The following is a 24691-nucleotide window of genomic DNA, read 5'->3' on the forward strand; positions in this document are numbered from 1 at the left end:
CTATATATAGATATTGCAAACTGCATTTTTTACCTATTATATCAACCTATTATAAAATTTCTATCAACATACATCTTCCTACTATTTTAAAATGGCATAATAATACACTGTAGGTGCTACAATACACCCTTGTCTCCACCTTGGGATGTACATTTAAGGCATGTCTATTGAACAGGCATCCTTATAAATACATCCCTGCAAGCTTGTCTGATGATCCCCTCAGGGTAAATTTATAGAAGTGGAATTTCTGAGTCCAATGGTAAGCACACCGGCTGTTGTAAAACATATCCCCAGTTTGCCGCTCAGAAAAGTATGTTAGTTTATGCCCCCAGGAACTGGGTGTGAGAGTATGCTTTTCCCCACCTACTTACGAGCACTGGATATTATCAGTCCCTTTAATACTTTCCAATGTTATTGGTGAAACATGATCTCATCGATTCTGCATTTCTTTGATTACCAGTGAAGGCAAGCGTCTCTTTGTGTTCTTACAGACCATCCTCCTCTCCCCTCCCCAACCCTGTGAATTATTTGTGATGGTCATTTCCTGTTGGGGTATTATTCCTTTCCTGATTGGCTGTTTCACTCTCTTCACATATAAAAATATTAACTCAAGTGTCACATGTCACAAATGATGTTCCTCTCTACCTGACATTTGTTTTGTAAATTTACAGGGCTTTTTGCCCCTGGAAGTTTTTAATTTGTGTGTTGTTGAAGTTGTTACTATTTTCATTTAGTGTTTAGAACTTCAATTTTCTCAGGAACATCTCTACTAAAAATTATGAAACATTACTTTATATTTTCTTCTAGTACCTTTGTGGTTTTGATCTTTAAAAATATTATTATCTTCCCTTTGAACGACTAGTTATCCCTAGTACCTTTACAAGACAAAGTAAATCTTAAAAGCATATGGGTAGCCCGAGTTCATATTTAAATCAGCCAAACGCTTGGGTTATCTGGCCAAGGCCACAGATGCTAGACCCTTCTCCTTACCCTGTCTTTCAAGTGACTTTAATCTTTGTTAAAAATGTGGCTCTTACCTGGATGCAGAATTTCATTTTTTAGAAGAAAATACACTTAAAGAAAAAACTGTGGCATGAATCACGTACTAAGAACTATCTCAGCCATTATGACCACAGGGAAAAAAAACAAAACCCCAGTACAGTCAGCTAAATTTCTTTCTACCTCCTTGGACCTTGGACTGATGGAGAAGGGGAAGGGTCACCCCCTTTTCTCAACAGGCTGATGTCAGGGAGGACTAACAGAGGGGGTGCCCTGGGACACATGTCTCTGCATCCTCCTGACATCAGTGCATGCTATTAAAACTACTCTAGAAAAAAAAAGACGGTCAAGTAACTGATAGTTATTATTAGCAACATTTGAAGACTTATTATTAGCAACACATGAAGACATCCACGTCAGAATGTTGGAAGGACAGGAAAGAGTTAAAACTCCCAAGTCCCATTTTGAATTGGTTGGGTATAGACTTTTAAGACACAAAGCCCATGCAGTAAAGAAATCGAGAATATTTTCATACCTTGTCAATTACTTTCCCTAATCTATTTAATTGTCCAAAGACCTCTTGATGACATTTTGGGAAAATGAATACCATAATAAAAATTATATTCTCGTCTGCCCAGAAGTTTGCTTAGATTCATATCGTTGAAAATCCCAGCCACCAACCACAGCTGCCATTTCAGACTAGTCATGGTGTCCTAGAAACCTTCAAAGGGGTCCTAAGAAAGGGTGGGGTGGGGAGGGCCTGGGGGTGGGAGGAATAAAGGGACACTAATGTCTCATTAAAATGGAGCAGCTAACCAAATACAATGACCTCAACTTTTCTCCCTGGGTTTATAAGGTGTTAGTAATGAGAGGTCTCCAAACATTCATTTCTTCTCCCTAAGAGCAAGGAGGAGGCATAAGACAGACCTCTGACTTGAAATCACAAAGAATATTGCCATAAGATGACTCTGACATCCCTAAGATTGTTATTAGGAGCTTGTTTATCAGTGGTTTAATAAGATGCAGATTTAGGCGACTCTAATTTTAGAGCTTCTGCTTCCTGTTTCTGAGTAGGCCCTGGAATCTGCATTCTCTTTAGCTTTTCTGAAGCTGGTGGCTCTCTACTACTCTCTGAGAAACTGAGACCTCTGGCAAGGGTCTATGTCAAACTTGGCGGGAGCCCTGGTTCTGACCAGTAGAAGGAGGAAGCTATGAGGCTGTCCGTGTGTGCTAGAAATAAGTGTGTCTGCATTGGAGGTTCCCCAGTTCACTTTACTAAGCTTTGAATAGAAAAAAAAAGCAAACAAGCAAAAAAAAAAAAAAAAAAAAAAACAGAAACAAAATCAAAAGAACCAAACAGAAAAACCCCAAACCAAAAAAACCCCAAAAGAGAAAGGACCGCAAAGAACTCGCATGGCAGTATGGGCGTTCTGCATTTCTTTCCATATTACTTAAACTTGGAAGCAAATCCACCTACCCTCCCATGTACCTCCCTCCACATGGAAATAATATTTTGGCCGTCAGCAACCCTTATCCTTACAGGTCTCCTAATTTAGAAGACACACGAACATGTCAGGGGTTCTGGCCCTTGAGGCTGGGTCATGCGGTGGTGAGTTCCGGACAGGAATTTCCAGGGCGGAGTGGGGGTGGAGTCATTCCATATTGGGTCTTTGATTAGCTACAGAGCATATGCTTTTCTGCCCTATGTTGTTGGAAAGACTGTACAGTTGGCCAATGACCATGTATTAGGGAGTTGGATTGTGTATAGGGGTCCCCAGTGAATTGCTAGAAGCTCAGGTTCAGGCTAAATGGTACTTAACATGTTTATCCAGCATTGTCAAAATTAGCTCAGGGCAATTCCCAGAGGCTGGATGCAGTCCATGCATCGTTGGAAACAGCGTTTCTAGCATGAAATTATGGGTCATTCAAAAATTCCTCATTCCATTTCACTGTTGACAGCTGATTGGTTCCTGACACATTTTTTTTTTTTTTAGCAGCTCAATTAATGTGGGCAGTCAGATGGCCTTTAATATTTCATCCAAGAGGGAAACACTGATCAAAGGAAAAAGAATGTGAACCTCTAAGTAGATCTTGAAAACCAGAAGCAACAAAAAGAGCTTGCTGCCTATGAGCATCGTAATAAGATTGAATTTGAACCTCCAGACAGTTCGTCTTTAATTTGCCTCCAAACACTGCTTTCTGCATGTCACATGGCCTGATTGGAACAAACGAACAAAAACTTTGTGGTTGGCATTCCAGTTTGAGTTTTGTCCTGTTTCTCTAAAGTGGACATAAACTCTTGTCTCTCTCTTTCTGTCTTTGTTCCTCAGTGCGGGAACTTTGCCTGTTACCTTCCGTTGCTTGGAAGAAAACCTGGGGATTGATAAGCGTGTAACCAGATTTGTCCTCCCAGTTGGAGCAACCATCAACATGGACGGTACAGCCCTTTATGAAGCAGTGGCCGCCATCTTTATTGCCCAAATGAATGGTGTTATCTTGGATGGAGGCCAGATTGTGACTGTGAGGTGAGGGGTGCAGGTGGGGAAGCACTGAAACAACATTTAACCTTCGTCCCTTCCCCACTAACTCCATTTGACAGGGCCACTTGGATTTCAGTTCTCCTGGTGGAAGAATAATGAAGGAAATAACACAGAAGAGGAATTATTGGCTGTCTCAAAGGGAAAATATTGTGACAGGAAAGAAGCAGGCTCATACTCATGCCCTCTGTTTGTACCGCGCATGTGAAATTGCTTTGGAAATTTGATATTACTTGATTTTTCACGGTCCTGTGATGTTGCAAGGCAGTTATTTCTCTGTCTGTTTAATAGATGAGGAAGCACAGGCTTCAAGGAGCATGGCGGTTTGTCCAAAGCTGCCCCATTAATGAGCCGGGAGGGCCGTCACTGGGGCCGATATCAGCTGACTCTGGATCTAGTTTTCCTTTCGTTAAAATATGTTCCCTTCAGCATTTCAGAGGGTGATGGCAGAAATGATGAAATACTGGAAGGAAGAGATTCCTCAATAGAGTATAAACCATTTTATTACAAATAGCTAACAAGTATACTAAATCTGTTTTTTACCCTATGTATTCATTGTTTAAGACATTTAGGAAGAGGGGCACCTGGGTGACTTAGTTGGTTAAGCGTCCAGCTCTTGATTTCAGCTCAGGTCATGGTCTCATGCTGGGATGGAGCCTGCTTGGGATTCTCAGTCTCCCTCTCTCTCTGCCCCTTCTCAGCTCATGCTCTCTCAAAATCAATACATAAACATTTAAAAAAGAAAAAAAGAAATTCGGGAAGAACACCTTCCCAAGAGGACATTAAAAACACAGTGCTTTTATCAAAAAGAATGAAATCTTGCCATTTACAACAACATGGATAGAACTAGAGTATATTATGCTAAGTGAAGTTAGAGAAAGACGATTATCCTGTGACTTCACTCGTCCGTGGGATTTAAGGTACAAAACAGATGAACGTAAGGGAAGGGAAGCAAAAACAGGGAGGGGGACAAAACACAAGAGACTCTTAAATGTCGAGAACAAACTGAGGGTCGCTGGAGGGGTCATGGCTGGGGGAATGGGCTAAATGGGTGATGGGTGTTAAGGAGGACACTCGTTGGGATGAGCACCGCGTGTTATACGTAGGGGATGAATCACTGGATTCTACTCCTGAAATCATATTGCACTATATGCTAACTAACTTGGGTATAAATTTAAAAAAACAACACATAGCTTCTGGGGCACCTGGGCGACTCAGGTGGTTGAGCGTCTGACTCTTGATTTCAGCTCAGGTCATGATCGCAGGGTCATGGGATCAAGCACCGCGTCAGGCTCCACACTAAGCGTGGAGTCTGCTTGGGATTCTCTCTCTTCCTCTCTCTCTCTCTCTGTCTCTCTTTCTCTCCCCCCCGCCACCTCTCTCCCCAACTCTAATTTTCTCTCTGTCTAGAATAAATGAATCAATCAATCAACCACGTTGCTTCTCCATAAACTTAAAGTCACACCTCTGTGCATATATTAATTTGTCTAATCCTTACAACCACCCTCAAGGTCCATACTTGTCTTAGCTCAGACGGCTATAACGCAAGACCATAGACCATCAAACGATACATATTTATTTCTCACAGTTCTGGAGGCTGGGAAATCCAAGGTGAAGGTGCTGGCAAATTCAGTTCCCAGTGACTCTCTCTTCTTGGCTTGTGCATGACTGCAAGCTGTTTGCTTGCCTGGCCTTTCCTTGGTGCATGGAGAGAGAGCAAGCTCTCTTACGTCTCTCTGATCAGAGCACTAAGCCCTCATGATCTACTTACCGGCAAAGGCCGTGTCTTCAGACACCATCACACTGGAGATTAGGGCTTCAACAAACGAATTTGGTGGTGGGGGAACACCGATCAGTCCACAGCAGTACTGTAGGGGAGCCTCAGTTTCCTCACTGGTGTGATGGGGACAATAATCCCATCACACCAGGGGGGAGTGAGCGTTGTGCCTGGAACACAGTCACCTATCAATAAATGTTAGCTACTATTATCATTATTACTGATGCTCAATAAAATACAGTTCTTCTAGAATACGAAAAAACAATATGACAGTGATGTAGTGAGTACCATGATGTTGTTACTCAGTGGAAAACATGCTTCAGATCCGGGTGTCACGGCTTCTCAATCATGTTCTCACAGATTGCACGTGAGACCACCAACCTCTCTTGCTTTAAAACTCAGAGACAAACAAGGCTTCCTAACAAAGCCCTTCTTTTGAAGCCAAACAAGATGAATTCTGGTCCCTGAATTCTTGGCCCATCAAGTTCACACTGTTAGATGAAAAATTAAGAGATGAAAGAATGGACCAGCGACCAATGATCGGGATTGATTAATTCAGAGTTTTTGGTGTTGGAAGGGATCGGTGTGGGGGGGGGGGGGGTGTCTCAGGGGCCGGCATGGCATTGCAATCCAGTAGATAAGTGTTCCAATCCCAGCAGACCATGGTCAACCTGTTTGACCCTAAGTTTCTCCATCCATCCAATTTGTGGTTTGCCCAGATGGAACGCAGATGCTACCATATGTACTTTGCAGGGTTACTGTGCAGTTCTGCTGTGACAATGTGTGTGTCATACCTTGCACAGAATCCAAGAACCAGCCTCAGAGAAGTGGGCTAGTGAGTGGCACGACAGGAAAAGCAGAAAGGGATAGAGAGATGGAGAGGAGATCACGGCCCCAAGAAGCGGTTGCAGGACTTAGAATCACCCAGACACTCTGCCCATGGTAGGATGAGGGTATTAATTGGGATAGAGGGACTGTGTGGGGGAACCGACTGCCAGGAAGAATTCTCTTTATAGGATTTCGTCTCACACGACCCAGAGGGACCAGGCAGACCGTGTGGCCAAAGTGCAAAGGGATGTGTCAGAGTGACTCATAACAGAAGCAACTGATGTTGTAAATAAAACGGCTGAGGCCACGACTGTTGGGATTTGGGAAGTCCCCCTTTCCTAGTGCTGTTGTCCTTGTCAGGGAAATGGCTGAGAATTCCCACCTTGTAACTCTTGGGGCTTTAGAGAAGTTTTTATTGCAAAGTGACCTCACCCTGCCCAGATTTCCTGATAAGATAATTCACATTTACTGGGCGGTGGCAATGTGCCTGGCCTCTTCTAAGTGCTTTTTATTTATTAGCTCCTGATACCCCATGAGTGAGACACCATTATTATCTCCTTTGCTGCAGATAAGGAAGTCAAGGCGCAAAGAGGTTAAGTTGCTCAAAGTCATGCGGTTAATCATTGGAAGAGCTGGGGTTTGAATCCAGGTTGTTTAATCCCATAATCCTCATTGATAACCACTAATATTACTACCTCCTATGACCCAGAAGGATCCCAGGAATACGGAGTTCTTGAAGCCTTAACACCCGCTCCGCAATGAAGGGGCAGGGGAATAGCACAGATGGGTTCTGTAGACCCCACCTAGGGGAGGTGTCTCTATGGTGACAGGTCTAAATCTGGAAGGATGGCACTATGGAAAACCAGTGTACTACGAAACCTCCTAGGGCCTTCCTTTCCTCATATGTAAGATTAGGTAAATTCAGGTCCCTCCCCACTATAAGTCCTGTAAGGATTCTGTGCTTGGTCACAACAATGGTCTGGGCTCTTTCAAACCGATTTGGGAGCCCAGCTCTTAGTTTGGAGCTAGCTGGCCTACTCTAGAAAGTCTAGAATGATCTAACTGCAAATAAAGCCCCTCCTTTTCTTTACAGCACCCACAAAAGCAAGTTGGGAGTCTATATTTTCAGAAGCATCTTTCCATTTAGAAATGACGACTTTTGTAAATGGCATCCAGAGAAAAGAGAGACAGGTTATTGCCCTTTGCTGGACCACAGAGACCCCCCTGGTGTCTAGACAGGGCACTCGAGCCCTAGATGAAACCCTCCTCCAGAGACAACTTCAAAATGGTGCTGGGTGTGCCCTTGGCATTGCAAGTGGTGAGATGCTTCAGAAAGAAAGCCTCCTGTTATTTCATTATCTTTTCTTGGCGCCCTCGTTTTGAATAATGTATTTTCCAGTCCATGGTGAAATGTCCAGGCGTCTCAAACTTAATGTCATTTGGAATCTGTTGATTTGTTTCCCTCATGTCCACTCAGTTGGGTCTGGATATTTGCTATTGTGAGTTCTCATGTTAACATTGGCAGTGGCCTCCTCAGACTCTTGCCTCAGAGTCCAGATGTCTCTGGGGCTGACGGAGAGGTAAAGGCGTAAGCAGAAATGAATGCAGTGATGTTCCCATGGGAGGATTAAGGGCAATTTGTTTTCCTCCTTTATTATTTCCTTGCCTGCTTCAGAGCCCCGCTTACCTTAGTTGAGCCCTGTGATATATTAGGCTAGTTGGCTATCATGCTGAGGATAAGGCTCCGATCCATGGGTTTACAAATTTCCATCACAGTTGAGTAGAATCCAATAGACCCTAATTCCTGGGTCTCACTACTCTAGATTTCTCTATTCCTTGAGAAAGAAAAGAACCTTTATGACTGCCGGGAAAATTGGAGCTTCACGTTGCCTGCCAGGGATGGTTTTTCCAAGTCCTCTTTCTCCTGTGACCCGGTCTTCTCTGTTCTCTCAGCCTCACGGCCACGCTGGCGAGCGTCGGTGCGGCCAGTATCCCCAGCGCGGGCCTCGTCACCATGCTTCTCATCCTGACGGCTGTGGGCCTGCCAACGGAGGACATCAGCCTGCTGGTGGCTGTGGACTGGCTGCTGTAAGTGCTGGTGGATGGGGCTCTGCTGGGGATGTGAGTACTGCCTCCCGGAGGCAAGGTTTCAGCCAAGGTCTTAGCCAATCCCCGTGACAACTCCCTCTCTCCTTTCCTCCCTTCTTCCCTCTAACATTTATGGAGAGCCTGACTGGGAACCAAAGAGGAAGAAGGAATCCTTGAGGGCCTCACAGTCCAGTGGAGGAATCACATAAATTATAATACAAAGTTTAAAGCATCACAGTAAGGAGCCCACTACTGATGCCTGCGGAGGGTCTCAATCCATGATGTCGAGTGAAGAAACACGAGGGAGTGTATGCTGTATGATCCCGTTTATATGAAGCCCTAGGAAAGACAGTATAATCTCTAGCGATAGAAAGAGCTTAGTGGTTGCCTGGGCCTGGAGGGGGTGAAGAGACTAACTGGGAAGGGGCACAGGGAAATCATGAGGGGTGGTAGAAATGTTCCGTAAGCACCGGTATGCACAGGTGTCTACATTTGTCAAAACTCATCAAACCATGCACTTAAAATGGATACATTTTATTGTATGTTAATTATACTCCAATAAAATAGATCAAAAAATAGCACACAGATATAAAAGGATAGTGATGTGTGCTCTGCACCTGTGAGCACTGCTATATTAAAGGAGGGTCATACATTGTCCAGGGCCTGGCCCTTCGGGAGGTGTTCTTTCAGAGATTGTTACTTGCTCTCTGTTGTTGTGACCTTGGTTATTTTATTACCCTACTCGTAGAGATAAGCCAAATTATGAAACGAGCCTAAATGTCCATCAACTGACGAATGGATAAAGAAGATGTGGTTTATATATACAATGGAATACTAGTTGGCAGTGAGAAAGAATGAAATCTGGCCATTTGCAGCAATGTGGATGGAGCTGGAGGGTATTATGCTAAGTGAGATAAGTCAGGCAGAGAAAGACAGATATCATATGTTTTCACTCATACGTGGATCCTGAGAAACTTAACAGAAGACCATGGGGGAGGGGAGGGGGAAAAATTACCAAGAAGGAGGGAGGCAAACCATAAGAGACTCTTAAATACTGAGAACGAACTGAGGGTTGATGGGAGGTGGGGGAGAAGGGAAAGGGGGTGATGGGCATGGAGGAAGGCACCTGTTGGGCTGAGCACTGGGTGTTGTATGGAAAGCAATTTGACAATAAATTATATTTAATATAAAAAATAAATATTAAAAAATAAAATGAAAGGCTAGTGATAGAAAGAGGCACCCATCCTAGTCTAGAGTGGACGAATCAGGAAATAATGAAAATGGCAACTGAATTTGCATGGGTACTGTATGTCAGCCACTGCACCAGGCACTTTATATCTTATGCTCTCTAACCCTGAAGTTTTGGTATTATCACTCTTGTTGTATAGATGAGGAAACGGAGGTGTGGGGAGGTAAGGTGACTTGAGAGTGAACAGAGATTTGACTCTAGGTTGGCTGGGTTTGGGAGGCCACCACATTCGTCATCATGGCTCTAGTCAAGCTTCCAAAGGCAGTGATAGCTGAGCTGAATCATAACTGGTAGGGAGATGTAGGTAGAGAAGGAAACAGGACCTTCCAATCAAGGCCATGTGCAAAGGCACTGAGGCAGCCAGCAGTGTGGGGACCTAGGAGTGATGTGGCATTGATGGAGCACAGAGTGGGAGGCAGGGATTGGCGAACACTGGGGCAAAAAATGGATACCATGTATGGCCATGCAGAGAAATTTGAACTTGACTGTGTACGCGTGGCCTAGCTACCTTTCCCAGTGTGTTTATCAGTGAAGGGCATTTTCCAAACGTAGGACACTCACTGCCCATTGACAAAGGTGGGCATGTCTGGCCAGAAGGTCCCCAGTAGGGAGATGGGAGTCGATCTTGCTAAGAGCCCACTCAGCCTCTCACGTTCTGTGGAGTACACACTGATGCCTCATGTCCAGTCTTGGAGCTAAGGGACAGGGACTGGGGAATGCTGTTGGGTTCGGTGTCAGAGCAGAGTGACAAGTGCTGATGCAGAGGTCCAAGGCCAAAATGCCCACACACTTTTAAAAACTGTTCCACATGGCAGTGACAATGTTTCTGACATCTGTCAGCATAGATTTTAGGAGCCAGGAGCCATCTTTAATGGACTCGAGTTTCCCACGTGCTAAAACCACAGTTCCTTCCCCCTTCATTCACCCTTCCAAAGAGAAAAATGTGCACGTGGCTGAAAGGAAGGACGTCTGGGAAGCTAGGAGGGAGACTGGCCTCTCCATAGAACTTGTCTGCTGTTAAGGTTTAGGCGAGAATGGAGAAGTGGCTCCCTGGAGGTGATCTGTTCACCTCAGGGAGGGCTGCGAGGAAGGTCATGGATCTTCCTCACTGGCTCTTTCATCACCGGAGATATGCTCTGGAAATACCTTTAGTGGGAAGGTGACGAGTAAGCGAAATAGCCTCGTTTCTGTCTCTGCCAGTGTCTCTTAGGGGGTGGGGTGGGGTCGTCCCCGCTAGCTTGGTTATTCTCGGCGCCTGTGAAGGCCCCAAGGGGAGCCTTTCTCAGGACGTCAGTTCAGACCACACAGTCATGGCCGCTGCGACTCAGTAGTGGTGTGTGGGTGGAAGCATTGGGAGGGGATGGGATGAAGGAGGCGAAGGAGTGGGGTAGGCTTCAGTGGGGGAGGACAAGGGGGAAATGAAGGCATTTTCAATAGTTTAGGGTCAGTAGGAGCTCAATAAATGTGTGCTCAGTTTAACCACAGACTTGCTGCGTGTAGGGGCCTTTCCACACAGGAAGAAAGACAGAGGAAGCTATTAAAATTAAATCTGCTTCCCCTGTGACTTTTGCTTACTAGGTCCTCTGACCCTTTGTTCCTGGAACCTCCTGAACCCGTGTATCATCGGGCTACCTTACCTGCTGTGACTACGTTGCCTAGCCTCTTCTTGGGTTTGTTTCGGAGGCTTGGATTCCACCATTAGAGGTTTATCTTTTCAAAAAATTGTCATTATAGAGGCTGCCTCCCCTCATTCTAATGTAAATTCCTTACTTTGAGTGGAAAACAAATGCAGTAATATCATCAGGAGATGAAGAAAAGGAGATGATACTTGGCGGAGACCACCATGTTCTTTGCATCTGTTGGCGATTAATTCCTAAAGAGCCCTAAGGGCTGTTTCACAGATGAGTAAACCAGGAATCAGAAAGGGTTAAGTGTCTTGCCTACAGTGCTGGAGAGCTACGTCCCACCTGACACAACTTCATACTTAGAACCAAGGAGATCTAGCAATGGGCAGAAGCAAAGAGGCCCAAGGAAAGGTTAGGGAAGACAGACCTATTAGGGTCACCTCTGATTTTACATAATAAAAGGGAATTTTCCATTTGACCTGTTTTTTCCTCCTCTCAAGATTAGAACAAAAGAGCAGAAAAAGCCTAAGTGGGGACAAATGGGGTACAATCAAGGTCTCAGCTACTCTGAGACCATTGTGGACCCTGGTCTTCTTGGCAGTCGTTTGCTTCCAAGCCTGTTGGATGAGAGTCCTTTCATGAAACATCCAAGACCCTGCCCACTTCTGACCTAAATGCCAGCGAATGGAATCGGAGGGCTGGGTCCTCCCCGATCACCCCACACTAGTGCGCTCATGTGCGTACTTGCACGGAGAGCAGGGCGTCCTAACTCCATGGTGGAATCATGCCAGCTGAAGGGAGTTGGCCGAACCCAAGAATGATGATACATTTGGTTTACCTATATTGATGAAACCGTATATGAGAAAACTCGATCCCAGGCTGGCAGTGGAAAGGAAGGAAGAAATGAAGAGCTGTTCTCTGGTTCTGGGGTCTGATCTCAGGTGCAGGGGGTGGGGGTGGGGGGTGCGAGGGGCATGTAACTGGAGAAAGGAAAGCAAAGGGGCAGGAGCCCTGGATCTGAGCTCCGTGCTTATTCTCTGGAGGACTTCGCACAAGCTACTCTCTGGACTTCCCCTGTGTCATGTGTACAATGGGAATGGGAACTTGTTGGCTTAAAAGCGGAGTCTAGACCCAATGCCCTTGAGTGCCCTTCTGGTTTTAAGACCCGGACTAGGATTCTGCTGGTGATGGATGTTTGTACACAAATAAGCCTGAACGTTCCTTTTAAGAAGAGAAGAAAAACGGAGGATAGAGGATCCTGGGAAAATGTGCGTAGGGGTCTGTAGCTAGGTCAGATCTGCTTTGAATTAGTAATGGTGGTACATTCTTTCTCGCCAGCAAGTGGAGTTCTGGAAACATGCTCTTGGTCATGGGCTCCGTGGCTGTTGGGGGCCCATTACAGTGTGAATGGGGTAGGGGGGGAGGGTTGAGACAGAGGTGTGGGGGAGGCTGGCCGTTCCCTAGTAAAATAGTGTGTGGGGGAAAAGCAGAGAAAAGGAAAAGGTGAGGGGATTTATTATTCTCTCCGGGCAAAGCTCGTAAGCTCTCATAACTCTAGCAATTTTTCAATTTAAAACCAAACAAAGCCCGCAGTGACATTTAATGTGCGACAGTGTTTGCCAGCTGCTGGAGATCTGCCAGCCTCCTTACTGCCCGCCAAGCCCTGGATGCTTTTCAGTGGGCAGGCTTAGCTGCTCTGTAAATGTCATGGTGAAAACCAAGATTCTGGGCCCTGAAAAATGCTGGGAGTCCTCAAACACCGGATGGGCGGGGCTGGTAAAACCAGAACCTTCCCCTGGGGCCAAGAAGCCCTTGTGTCGGGAATCCTCCACTGATATTTATAAGAGACCTCGCTGACACCCCTCTCTCTCTGAAGGAAGCAGGATGGAGTGAAAACTGGGAGCCAGTCCCAGGAAGAGGTCGTAAATAACCGGGTCTGGCCACAGGTGGCCAAAGGGAAGCCAAAATAAAGTGAAAACCCGAGTGGATCTGCGGCTCATTTATCACATGAGACTGCTGGGGAGGTCTTTTCTGGGGACACATTTACTAGCTGGGGGATAGAGGTGAACTTACTAGGAAGACCTTAAGGGCCTCCACCCTTTGGCGGGGGTGTGTGTGGGGGGGTGCTCTCTGAGGCTCCCTGTTAACATCCCTCCCTGGAGGGAATAGAGCAGGGATTCTCAAACCTGAGCACACACCCAAACGTCCTGGAGATTCAGGAGGTCTGGGGTGGGGACCAAGAATTGACATTGCCAACAAGTTCCCAGGTGATGCAGGCCAGGGACCTCACTTCCAGAAACCAGAGACTGGAGACGCGGAAGGGGGAGTAGGAGTCCCTGATTGTGGGTATCTAAGCACCGCTACGGTTTTTGAATACCAGTTGACAGTTCACGCATCCAGCCGACGAGAACAGATGGAAAGGACTCGGGATACTCATAGCTAATACCTAGCAAGTGCTCCTGAAATGTCAGGCAGTGTTCTAAGCACTTTACAGGGACCTGTTTCAAAGGTGCCCCCAATGATGAGACCGGTTCATAGTATTATCCCCATTTTACAGTTGAGGAGACTGAGGCTCAGAGAAAAGTAATTTATCCCAATGTAGTGGATATCGAGTGACTGAACTAGGATTCAAACCCAGGTGATCTGGCTGTCCCTTGGGGGTCCAGGCCCGCCAATCTGGGGTCTCGTTCTCTTATTTAAGACACACTTGTGCCGCTACGTGTGATCGAAACCCCACTCCATATCTGGTGGAAGAGAAGACCAATCCCTCCATCTATCACATCTCTGAAGATGCTGGGAGTTTATTGTTGAAGTCTTGTGCCGTGACTCCCTGCTCCCACCAGAGTTCTTTTCTACAACTTTCCTGACCTCCAGTGATGTCAACGCCAGCTGGGATGTCACTCTTTCCCTGAGTCCTTCCCTCCCCTGCCAACGCGTCCCTGACTGGAAGCAGCGAGATTGCAGTTTGGGGGTGGGGTGGGGGTGGGGCTACAGTTCTGCGCAGCAGAATCATTCTTCAATGCATCACAAAAGAAATATGTGTTCATGGAAAAACAAAGGGGAGGGGCAGAGCTCAGGAGAGTTATAAGATGAAACAGACAAAATCTCCCTATATTTGCAATTGAATCTTGAGTTTTGTTTCCTTGAAGTAATAATCAGTGTGAATAATTTCAGGGAGCACGGAAGCAAAAATTGAGTGTTAGGCACCTTTTCTCCTTGAAAAATAAATCCTTGGGGCGCTTGGGCGGCTCAGTTGGTCAAGTGTCTGACTCTTGATTTCAGCTCAGGTTGTGATCTCACGGTTGGTGAGTTCAAGCCCCGTGTCAGGATTCTCTTGGGATCCTCTCTCTCTCTCTCTCTCTCTCCCTCTCTCCGTGCCCTTCCAACCCTCTCAAAGTAAATAAACTTAAAAAAATAAAAAATAAAAAATAAATCTTTTAGTTCTTGCCACCCCCTTCTAGGGACCTGTCCCTGCCCAGTTTTTCCCTTTGGTCCCAATCTCTCCCTGTGTTGCTGGGCCTCCCTGTGTTTGCCCCCGGCACTCAGGACACGTGTCTTGTTTTTGTAGGCAAGGTAATTTGGGCTCTGTCTCTCCTTCCTCCTCCCTCTCCATCTTGCCCTTGTCCTAACTTTTCACCTCCAAGACACCCAGCCAGACATTTGCTGAACAAAAGACAGTCCTCTTTCTAGAGTTAACCTGCTCTCTTTAACAGCCCTTCCCCACCCCTCCTTCAACGCACCCGCCCACCAGGTTCCCCCACCCTGCCCATATCACAAATAGATACAACACGGCGTCCGTGCTCAAAGAGCTTATCATCTAGTAATGGGGACAGATGTGGTCAAAAAAATCCCAACCTGAGTGTGCTAAGTGCAAAAAGAGGAATGCACAAGACTTGGTGGAAGAACAAAAGAGGAAGTGGTCTACTCCCCTTTTCACTGGGACTGAGAAGATGAGGAGTAGGAGGGGAAGAAGGAAGAGGGGGATGGGCCAACAGCTGAGCACTGGGTTGGTGTCAGACCTTTTATATGCAGAATTTGGCTGAGGTCCTCTTGATGACAAGCACTCAGGACACATTAACAGTTACTATCTTCTCAACAAGCTTGGAAGGAGGGATTACTTTCCATATTTTACAAATGAGCAGGAGAAGCTAAGTGACTTGGCCTGCCGTACCCAGGATTGCAATCAGGGCTCCCATCCAGAGTTCACACTCTTAACCAATGCTTCCGTAGGCCCTCCTTCCCTTCTCAACCCCATGTGGCTTTAGCCCTTGGATGTTTAGGATTGTGCCAGACTTCTCAGGCCTGGGGCCTCAGGCGGCCCCTCCGCTATTACTGTGCACCCTGCATTCTGAGAGGCAGACATGATGGTTTGTTACCTGTGAATGTTAAGTTGAGTCACATGAAATTGCCAATATGTGACCTTTGGGAACTTGTAGAAGCGGCAACTTCATATGGTTCAGCCCAATTCAAAGACCCAGATGACCCTGAGTAACCCTGCTCCCTTGGCTCTGTTATTCTGTGAGAACCAGGACTTGCAGACAATTCTAACACCTTCCGGCCAGAGGATTTATTTTTTTTTTTTTAATTTTTTTTTCTTAATGTTTTTATTTATTTTTGAGACAGAGAGACACAGAGCATGAGCAGGGGAGGGGCAGAGAGAGAGGGAGACACAGAATCCAAAGCAGGCTCCAGGCTCTGGGCCATCAGCACAGAGCCCGATGCGGGGCTCGAACTCACAAAGTGTGAGGTCATGACCTGAGCCGAAGTCGGACGCTCAACCGACTGAGCCACCCAGGCGCCCCTTCCTGCCAGAGGATTTAGATCAAGGGATAGAAAAAAGAGAGCGCACCTTAGCAATTACTTTTCTCCCAGGAAACCAGACCCAGTACCTCAGTATGAATAACTTAGGCAAGCCCCTCTCTCGCCTTTGGTTCCTGGTGGCCCCCAAAGCTGTGTCATCTGCAGCGGATCCCATTCAACGCCAGTTCGGATCTCACCTCTGTCCCCTTTTCACAGGTCTGACACAGAGTGTCCAGACTCCAGGACAGCATCAGGCCCTCTGAAATTCTTTTTACCAAGTAGGCTTGAAGCTCCTGAGGTCAGCAGGGTTTCCTGAACAGTCAAGGCTGGTTGTGAGGCAAAATGAAAGCATTTGCCTGTGGAGAAATTTTCCATATGTGAACCATAAACTCCCATATCCTGTTTTTGGCCACACTTGGACTTCCCCAGAGTTGGTCAGACATCCCCCCTGGTGGCCTCAATGCCAAACCAAAAAAATCCTATCTCCCGTCTCCCACCATCTTCCCCTCGCTCTCTTTACCTTCTCAGTCAATCGTCTTGAATAAGACGATTATAAATGATATCACTACTTAGTTCTCATTCACTTTTCTACCCGTGGCGAGCTGGCTTCTGTCTCTGCCTCTGGCTTGCAACTGCCCTGGCAGCGATGGCCTCTTTGTTGCTAAAACCAAGGGGCGCTTCTTTTTCTTCTCTTACCTGATCTCCAGGCAGTCATTGGAATTGTCCATCACACCCTTACTTTTGCAACATGCTTCCCTCAAACTCTTCTAAGTTTTCTTCCACCTTTGCGGACTCTTATTCCTTTGCCCACTCCTTAAGTGTTGGTCACTCTCAGGGTCCTAGATAAGACTGTCTTTTCTTCCCTCTCTGCATTCTCTCCAAGAATGAACCCAAAACGCCTGTGGCATCTCCCCATGGCCTCTTTAGGTGTCGCCTCCTAATTCACTACCTGCAGCCCAGTTGTGGGTCCTGATCTTTAGTCCAGATTCCCAACCACTTATGGCACATCTCTCCTTTGCTGGGTCCCAACCCTCAGCCCCAGTATGTTCAAGCTGACATGAGAACCTTTCTCACCCCGACCCGTCATGTCCCCTACACATGGTGGTACGGTCTACTGGTTGCCAGTAGACATATCAACGCCAGCTGCCCACACCCGATACCTGAGAGGAATCCTTGACTCTTTTCTTGTTTATTCTCTATGACCAATCAGTCCTCAAGTCCTGTAATTCTGTCTCATCATCTTCCATCACATCTTCACCAAGTGGGTTTTGCTCTTTCAGCCTTGCCCTTCTTCAGACCGGTCTTCGTACGGGAGCAAGCGTTCCCTTGCTGCTCCTCAGTGGCTCCTCGTGACACTTGGGACAAAGCCCTGACCTCCTGAACTTGGCTGATGAGGCCATACGTGATTTGGTCAGTTCTTCCCTTCTGCCTCTCATTACATTCATTTGCCTCCTGAGTGGCCTTGCGTGCTTCTCTCTCCTCGATTTCACATTATCAATTTCTTCTCTCTAGCTCGTTTTCTCAGACTTATCCGCAGGTCCAAACTTGGCACCCTTCTACTCAAGCTTTTGCAGGGGCCCAAGTGTAGATAAAATGTCCTACCTACTAAATCTCATAGCGCCCGTAAAGAGAGCGTGGGTTCTTGGAGGAAGAGGGAGCATAGGAAGAGCCATTTCTTGTTCTTCGTTGCCAGGACACTTGACATAGTGCCCTGCACAAAGATGCTCATTGTACACCTGTTGAATGAATAAATGAATGAATGAGCTAACAAAGAACTCAGCAAGTATTAGAGTCTGTGTTGTCTTCTTATTTCTGTGTAGCCATTTTGATGCTCTTGTGCTCCTCCAGTCTTTAATGAGTAGTTATGGCATTCCAAATATTTCTCTCATTTTATTTAACCCTCATAATCTTCTGTGAGGTTCGGATTAGCTCCATTCCATATTTCATGGTCAGGTGAGAGGTGATTTGCTCAAGGTAAGAGAGTCAGAAGATCTGGGTTGAGCTTCCAGCCCTAAGTCCAGGGCCCTTTCCTTCTTGATTTTGGTGTGGAACATCAGTATGCTTTGATTCTGCTCGATTCTGTCTTCCATTCATTCCTGGCCTGATAGCTATTTCCTCTGGCCAGGTTCATTTTCAAACTCAAGGAGACCTGAGCCTGTATGGCTCAAATAAGCGTCCGACTTTGGCTCAGGTCATGGTCTCGCAGTTTGTGGGTTCAAGCCCTGCGTTGGGCTCTGTGCTGACAGCTCAGAGGCTGGAGCCTGCTCTGGATTCTGTGTCTCCCTCTCTCTCTGCCTTTCCCCCACTCATGTTCTGTCTCTGTCTCAAAAATAAGTAAACCATAAAAAAAATAAAAAATAAAAAGGAGATCTGAGAGTATGGAACAGATATCCTAGTCAAAAAATTTGGTTCAGTGGCTTCTTTGGAGAGTAGAGATTTGGTATCAGAGAAAGTCAAGAGTTGAAGAAACAAGAGTTTGTAAACTTGTATCATCCATTTGAGTGGCAATGGATTTATTAAACTTAAAAAGTCATTAGCCCTTGAGGACAGTGTCTTGTGCTTTTGCCCATAAAATGGGCGTATGAGTGATGGCTGTTCCCTAAAGGGGAAGGAACCAGAATTTAATGAATATCAACTGTGGATCAGGAACTGGTTTTGTCTTCTTGAAATGCAAAATAGGTATTTTGCCTGCCTGAGAAAAATTCTGGTAGAGGAAGTCACCCAGGTTACACGGCTAGTAAGTGGCCGAACTAGGTTCAGATTCAGAGCTTTCTGGCTCCCAGGTGCTTTGCAGCATGTGGCAGACAGTGCATTCTGGAGGCACACGTCCTGTGCTCAAATTTTTCGTTTCTATGACTTCACTAGGATGTGTGACTTTGGGAAGCCATTTAATCTCTCCATACCCCTGTGTTTCAATTTCCTCAGTGTGGATAACAGTACTTCTTACTGTAGTGAGGATTAAACAAGGTAATATCTGGAAAGCATATCCTTCTACATATTAAATGTAATATATCAGCCACTATCATCATCACCCCACCATCACCTTTGGTCCTTCTACTTGAAAATGATGTAGATTCTCCTGGGCCGTGAAACAAAAGAGTACCCAGTGGATTCCTCTTGACGTCTTTAGCGCTCTTTGGAATGTAACCATTGGCCAAGGATGTTGGGTGCGTGACTCAGAACACACGCCAGGAGGGATTGAAAGTAAAGTTGAAAAACAACAGAGTAGGTCACAGCTAAATGATGGGCAAATAACTCAGCTGGTTGGTTGGGAGTGCTGCCACGGGAAATGTCCCGCAAATGTTTATGGATGTTTTCGGGGGAGATAGTAGCTTAACTAGGATGTTTGGATGTTCTACCTAGGAGTTGCCAAAAATATGTTTAAATTAACTTCATAAGAATAACGGTAATATTTAAAATACACCTCATGTAATAACTAATGTTTTGTGAATCCTTGCTGAATGTCTGGAACTGTACTAAGCACGTTGCTATCTTATTTAATCTTCAACCCAAGGTGGTAGATATTTTTATTATTTCCATTTTATAGTTAATGCAACTAAGGGTCACAAAGGTTAACTAGGGTCAGGGCTGTCCAACAAGTAAAAGAAAAAAGTGGCATCTGAATCCAAGTCGGGCTGTCTCCAGAGCCCATAGTTTTTCTTAATCATCATTATGTATGCCTTCTCACACCCAGTCTCTGCCTCGGATGCCTAATTTTGTGGATGACTTAAAGACCCAGTCTTCGTTCATGTATAGATTTTACCACCCTGCGGCAGATTCTCCAAAGTGGAAAGGAAGAGAAGAGCGTTCTTAGGTGGAGAGATGCCCCTGAGAGCTGATGTCAGGGTCTGATCTTGACTTTTGTATGGGCAGGATCTTCTCACTTGAACCCAGAGGATAGCTGCACACAAGCTCCTTGCGAGGAAGCCAGTCCTCTTGGTGCAGCGTCATTCTTCTTCTCTAATGAGAAATAGATTGGATGGTAGCAACTGGAATTTATTTTAGGCCTTTGTTCTAAGAACCAATTAAGACTTTCACTTTGCCTTGAGCTGATTCTGGTGTCCTTATGTATATTTTTTGAATTAAAGGCTAGAGTGTCCTGGACAGAGATTTTAGCAGCATTTTTGCTTAAATTCTTTTAAAAAAAGTTTCCAGCACCCTTCTCTTTCAGACTTTGAGTATCTCATAAACATGGTTAGAAGGACTTTTCACACCAATCTGAACTAGTGGACGACAGAACACCACTTACTCTTAAGAACTTAGTTTTCCTGGTGCTGACTTTCTGAGAGGGAAGGTTCTGGGCCATCCTGCTTTTTTTTTTTTTTTTTTAATCAGAACTTGGGAAACAAGATTGGAGGGAGGGTTTTTCTGAACACTTCCTGATTCAAGAGGCACTCTGGAAGATTTAAATTTTTTTTTTTTTTGGTTAACAGAGAGAGCAAGACAACGTATTTTGGTTTTTCCAGGACACAGAGTCACTGTGCTTATTGGTCAGGGAGAAAATTGTGGCCGGGTTTCTCACCCATCAGCTGTGCCTGTGCCTGTGTATATGTATGTGTCGGTGGGAGACTGAGGTGCAGAGGGAAAGGCAATGTTAATTTCAATCCTTACGAAGAGATGAATTTTCTATCATGGGAGAATTCACAGGTAGGATTAATAAGCAAAATAAGCGGATGTGATCTGGTGTCCTTGAAGAACAGTGGAAATCAAGAGGACACAGCTAACAGTGTCTGGAGCTTTGGGTGCTAATTCCGAGATCTGAGAATTATTGTCGTCCATTTCTTCCTTCTCTCCTTTCTCTTTGCTGTTGTTTATTGGGTTTCTACCATCCACCAGACGTTTTGCTAAGGCCTTTACGTACATTATCTCATTTGATTGTCACACAAGTTTATGAGACAGATATGATTGCTCTCTCCGGTTGACCAACAAGGAAATCAAGGCTCATGAAGATTAAGTAACTTGCCCCAGATCAGGCAAAGGGAAAAGTAGAGCCAGAACTCAACCCCGGGTTCTAGACCTTGGCCTCTCAACCACCATGTCACTGCTTCTTCACTAAACATTTTTGTTCTTTGTTCCCAGGGACAGGATGAGGACTTCAGTCAATGTTGTGGGTGACTCCTTTGGGGCTGGGATTGTCTATCACCTCTCCAAGTCTGAGCTGGATACTATTGACTCCCAGCATCGAGTGCATGAAGATATTGAAATGACCAAGACTCAGTCCATTTATGATGACATGAAGAACCATAGGGAAAGCAACTCTAATCAATGTGTCTATGCTGCACACAACTCTGTCATAGTAGATGAGTGCAAGGTACCTTTCCCGTTCATGGATATTGAGACCTGTATATAATAGTGCATGCTCAGTTTCCTAAGACAAGCACCAAAAGTCCTGCATGTATTATTGTCACATTTATTTTTCTGAAGAATCATGTAACCCAAGCTTCTATGAGTCCCAGATCATCTAACTCTGTGTCTAACGTGGCAGATCTAACAGTGAAAGAGCCAATCGGTTGCTTGTTTCGTCCATGTGATGTAAAACAATCATTTTGACCACCCCCCCCCCTTTCCACCCACTCCACAAATTTGATTGGTTTTCTTGAACATTTTGCCGAAGAATTTGTGGTTCTTAAGGCTTTGTTGGATTTCAAATATTCTATTCCTTGAATGAAACACTAAGAGAAATACCCAGAATCACTCAATATATGTAGCACAAGTATTCCTACTTGCTGTATATTACATGCTGGTCAAAAATGTGCCCACACGACTTTGCGCAACTATTTTTCTCTTAATTATTTTTGTGGGAAGGTGAGTTTTGACCTTGCAGTCACTGTGCTCCAAGAACAGGGAAGCTGTTTCAAGTAAAGGATAACTATCCCTCAGGACAATTATCCCATAGCCACTACATTTCACACAGTGGTGGCACCATCTTTCTTGAAGCATGGATGTTCTGGACTCTTTTCCAAGCTGCTGGGTACTAAGTCTTCAAGCTTGATGGGCTCTGTCTAGCCTTCATTGTAACTAACTTGACATTGTCAAAGACAGAGTGTCATGACCAGAGTGAAGCAAACTTGGAGAAACCCTGGCAGGTGAGCAGAGTCAACTCTGGGAGTTGGGTTGCCCAAATGGTTCCAAGTAGCATCTGAAGGCAATCGGCACCCAGTACAGGTTTCTGATATTCTTTTGATTCCTGCTGACAGGATCTTATTTAATAGTTAATTTCTCCCTGGGTTACTTCTGGGTCATTCCAAACATACACATGGCCTCTGCCAGGCAAATAAGGGTGACACAGAAGTGCTTCTCTTTACTGGATTGTAACGTAGGTCCAGAAGTCTAATGGGCCAGCAGTAGTCTTTTGCTCACCCCCTCTCTACCGGGTACACGTGTGGGTGAACCAAGGCTCTGGTACAAATTAAGGAAGGACTTAGCCATCAAGAGCAACTGCAAAAACTAATTGACTCAGTGAAAATGATTCAAATTATTCGAAATTCAGATGTATCTAAAGCGCATATTCCATTCTCCTAGGAAGTTAGCTCTTCCCACGTCTAGATGAATGTGCTGGATTATTCCCCGTCAAAATTTGGGTCAACAAGGGTCCACATTCTCATGACATGGCTCTGTGCTCTATTTAACAATATTTATTGTGTGCCTTGTGGGGTTTAATTAAGCATCTCATTCCTGTGACCTCCTATATTTTGATCATTCATCAGATATTTATTGAGTGCCCGTTATCTGCAAAGCCCTGAAATAGGCAATGGGAGGACAGAAAAGCGAATGTACAATTTTGTAGGAAAGAGAAGGGTTGATTCCAAGTTACTGCCATACAGGGAAAAAGAATAGCATCAAATAAAATGAAATCACCATACATTTTTACATTTTGCAATTATATGTAAGAAGAATCGTAGTGACTAATTGCCTGTGGTGTGGCTCTTTTGGAGCTTCTCAAGAGGCTTCCTAATAGTGTTAGAAGGACATGTTTTGAAAAAGATCGTATATAGATATGGAGATACATTTAGATTTCAGACTTCCTGGGTTCTTTTTCTTAAAGGACATTAGGAGAAGTTTGCTATGTTCTTAGAGCAAAAACAACTCAAGCCCCCTAAAGGAAGAGATTTGTGAACTGTCCCTATCACTAGGAAGCAAGCCCATGAGGAGAGACCCTGTTTCCGCATTTATCACTGCTGTATCCCAGCACCTAAAGCAGTACCTGGCATGCAGTAGGCGCTCTATAAATATTTGTTGTATGTATCCTTTTAGCATCTTGACCCTGTGCTTTGTTCAGACAACTTTGTTGCTGGCCAGTTCTGTAGAGATACTGGCTTAGTCCGTTTCTATAACTGACTGCCTACCCAACCACCTGCAAACTTGGTGAATTAGCATTTACATGGTCAAAAGGACACTGAGCAGGTCAGGGACATGCCGAATGGCCATGTTGGTTTAATAACTGTCTGGCCGTTTGGATTTTTCAGTGAAGTCATTGGGTTCGGCTCACCGAAGGTTAGTTGGCCTCAGCCTTCGCGAGGTGAGGCGAACACCTCTTCCCACCTAGACCAACGAAACTGAGTTGCCACTGATGCACGAGAGGAGGCAGCCAGAGCCATCAAGATGAATTTGCACACTTTCCCAGAATATCTGAGTCACATTTATTCCTGCCTTTGAACTTCCTTCTGGTCCATTCTCCGTCTCACTGTTTTAAAAACCAAGATGGGAGACGTCAATGCTTCCTGTCAGCCCCCTCCCCTTCCTGCTTTTCTATTACCCAGGTGGTTGGAGCAGAGCAGGGTGGGATGGACCGGGGAGTTAGAGTCCTGGCTTCCTTGAACCGGCTCAGAAAAAGAAATGCCAAAAAAGGGGCTGTCCCGGCCACTTTCGAAACACAGGCCCCAGTATTCAACAACAGTGACGGCCACAGCAGGGCACACCCCCAAGTGCGGCCTGGTGTTCCAAAGGCCGCACAGCATGATTTATACTTTTGTACAGCTATTGATCTGGTTCATCACGGAAAGCCAAATAGGCACATTCAAGGTCAGAGCGAACAGGCAGCTTTCTCCAGGCAGACAGTTTGTTCCTGGCAGTCTTTCCTGAGAGTTCACTGAAGGGGAAACAAATTTGCTGCCGCTCTGGTCAAAATGTTAACCACTTCGAGCGTTGCTACGTCATGTTGGTGTCTGCTGTTTTCAAACTCTTGCCTTGCCCTTGTAGTTGGAAGTTACGTGAGAGCTTTTTAATTGTCATCAGAATAACTGCATGTGGGGTGGTCATGGCTTGTTGCATGGTCTTTCTAGAAAACTATGGGCGCCCACGTGGGGGTTGGAGAAACGAATGGCTTCTGTTTTCATTTGCTCGGTTTGTGAAGGGCACTTGTGTTCTGTTCCTAGCATGGTAGTGTGTGTTCCTAACGCATGCGTTTCGCTGCCTCTCGGGTTAAGAAGATCCGATTTCTTTCAAACATTGCTGCATTTGTCATGTCTCCATATCCTAATGCTTCCATAAATCCAGTCTCTCCATTATGTGGAATATCAGTCGTGGGTTTAAGTTTGCACATGACGTTGAGGACAGACAGATGGAAGGTAAGCTAGGAAAATGATTTAGAAGTGGAGGGGAATACCTCCCACGCTGTGTGAGGGTTCAGTTCGCTTTGAGCCAGGGAAGCATAATAGAGACACTCTGGTGGTTATACTTGATTGTTAAATGCCTGCATGGGAATAATTTGGATATAATTTGGAAATAATTTGGACGTCTGGCTTTTAATTCCCCTTTCCTTCTCGATTTTTAAAGCCTGGACAGCTTA

At 45.4% G+C, this 24691-nt stretch overlaps 1 protein-coding gene across 5 annotated transcripts in view; it reads left to right on the plus strand.

Annotated features, from left to right (window-relative positions):
* Nucleotides 1-24691, plus strand: part of SLC1A2 (solute carrier family 1 member 2) — a 141292-nt gene that overhangs the window by 114454 nt on the left and 2147 nt on the right. For 4 of the 5 annotated variants that reach the window (XM_019470113.2, XM_053899835.1, XM_019470109.2 and 1 more), the window contains exons 8-10: nucleotides 3330-3524; nucleotides 8095-8229; nucleotides 20983-21214. In XM_019470113.2, the coding sequence (XP_019325658.1) occupies nucleotides 3330-3524; nucleotides 8095-8229; nucleotides 20983-21214 (562 nt within the window). Of the gene's footprint in view, nucleotides 1-3329; nucleotides 3525-8094; nucleotides 8230-20982; nucleotides 24471-24691 lie in introns of all 5 variants that reach the window. The other variant, XR_002086059.2, reaches the window with a different exon arrangement.

The sequence above is a fragment of the Panthera pardus genome, unplaced genomic scaffold (assembly GCF_024362965.1).
Source record: "Panthera pardus isolate Hobbes unplaced genomic scaffold, ASM2436296v1 HiC_scaffold_12, whole genome shotgun sequence".
Taxonomy (NCBI): domain Eukaryota; kingdom Metazoa; phylum Chordata; class Mammalia; order Carnivora; family Felidae; genus Panthera; species Panthera pardus.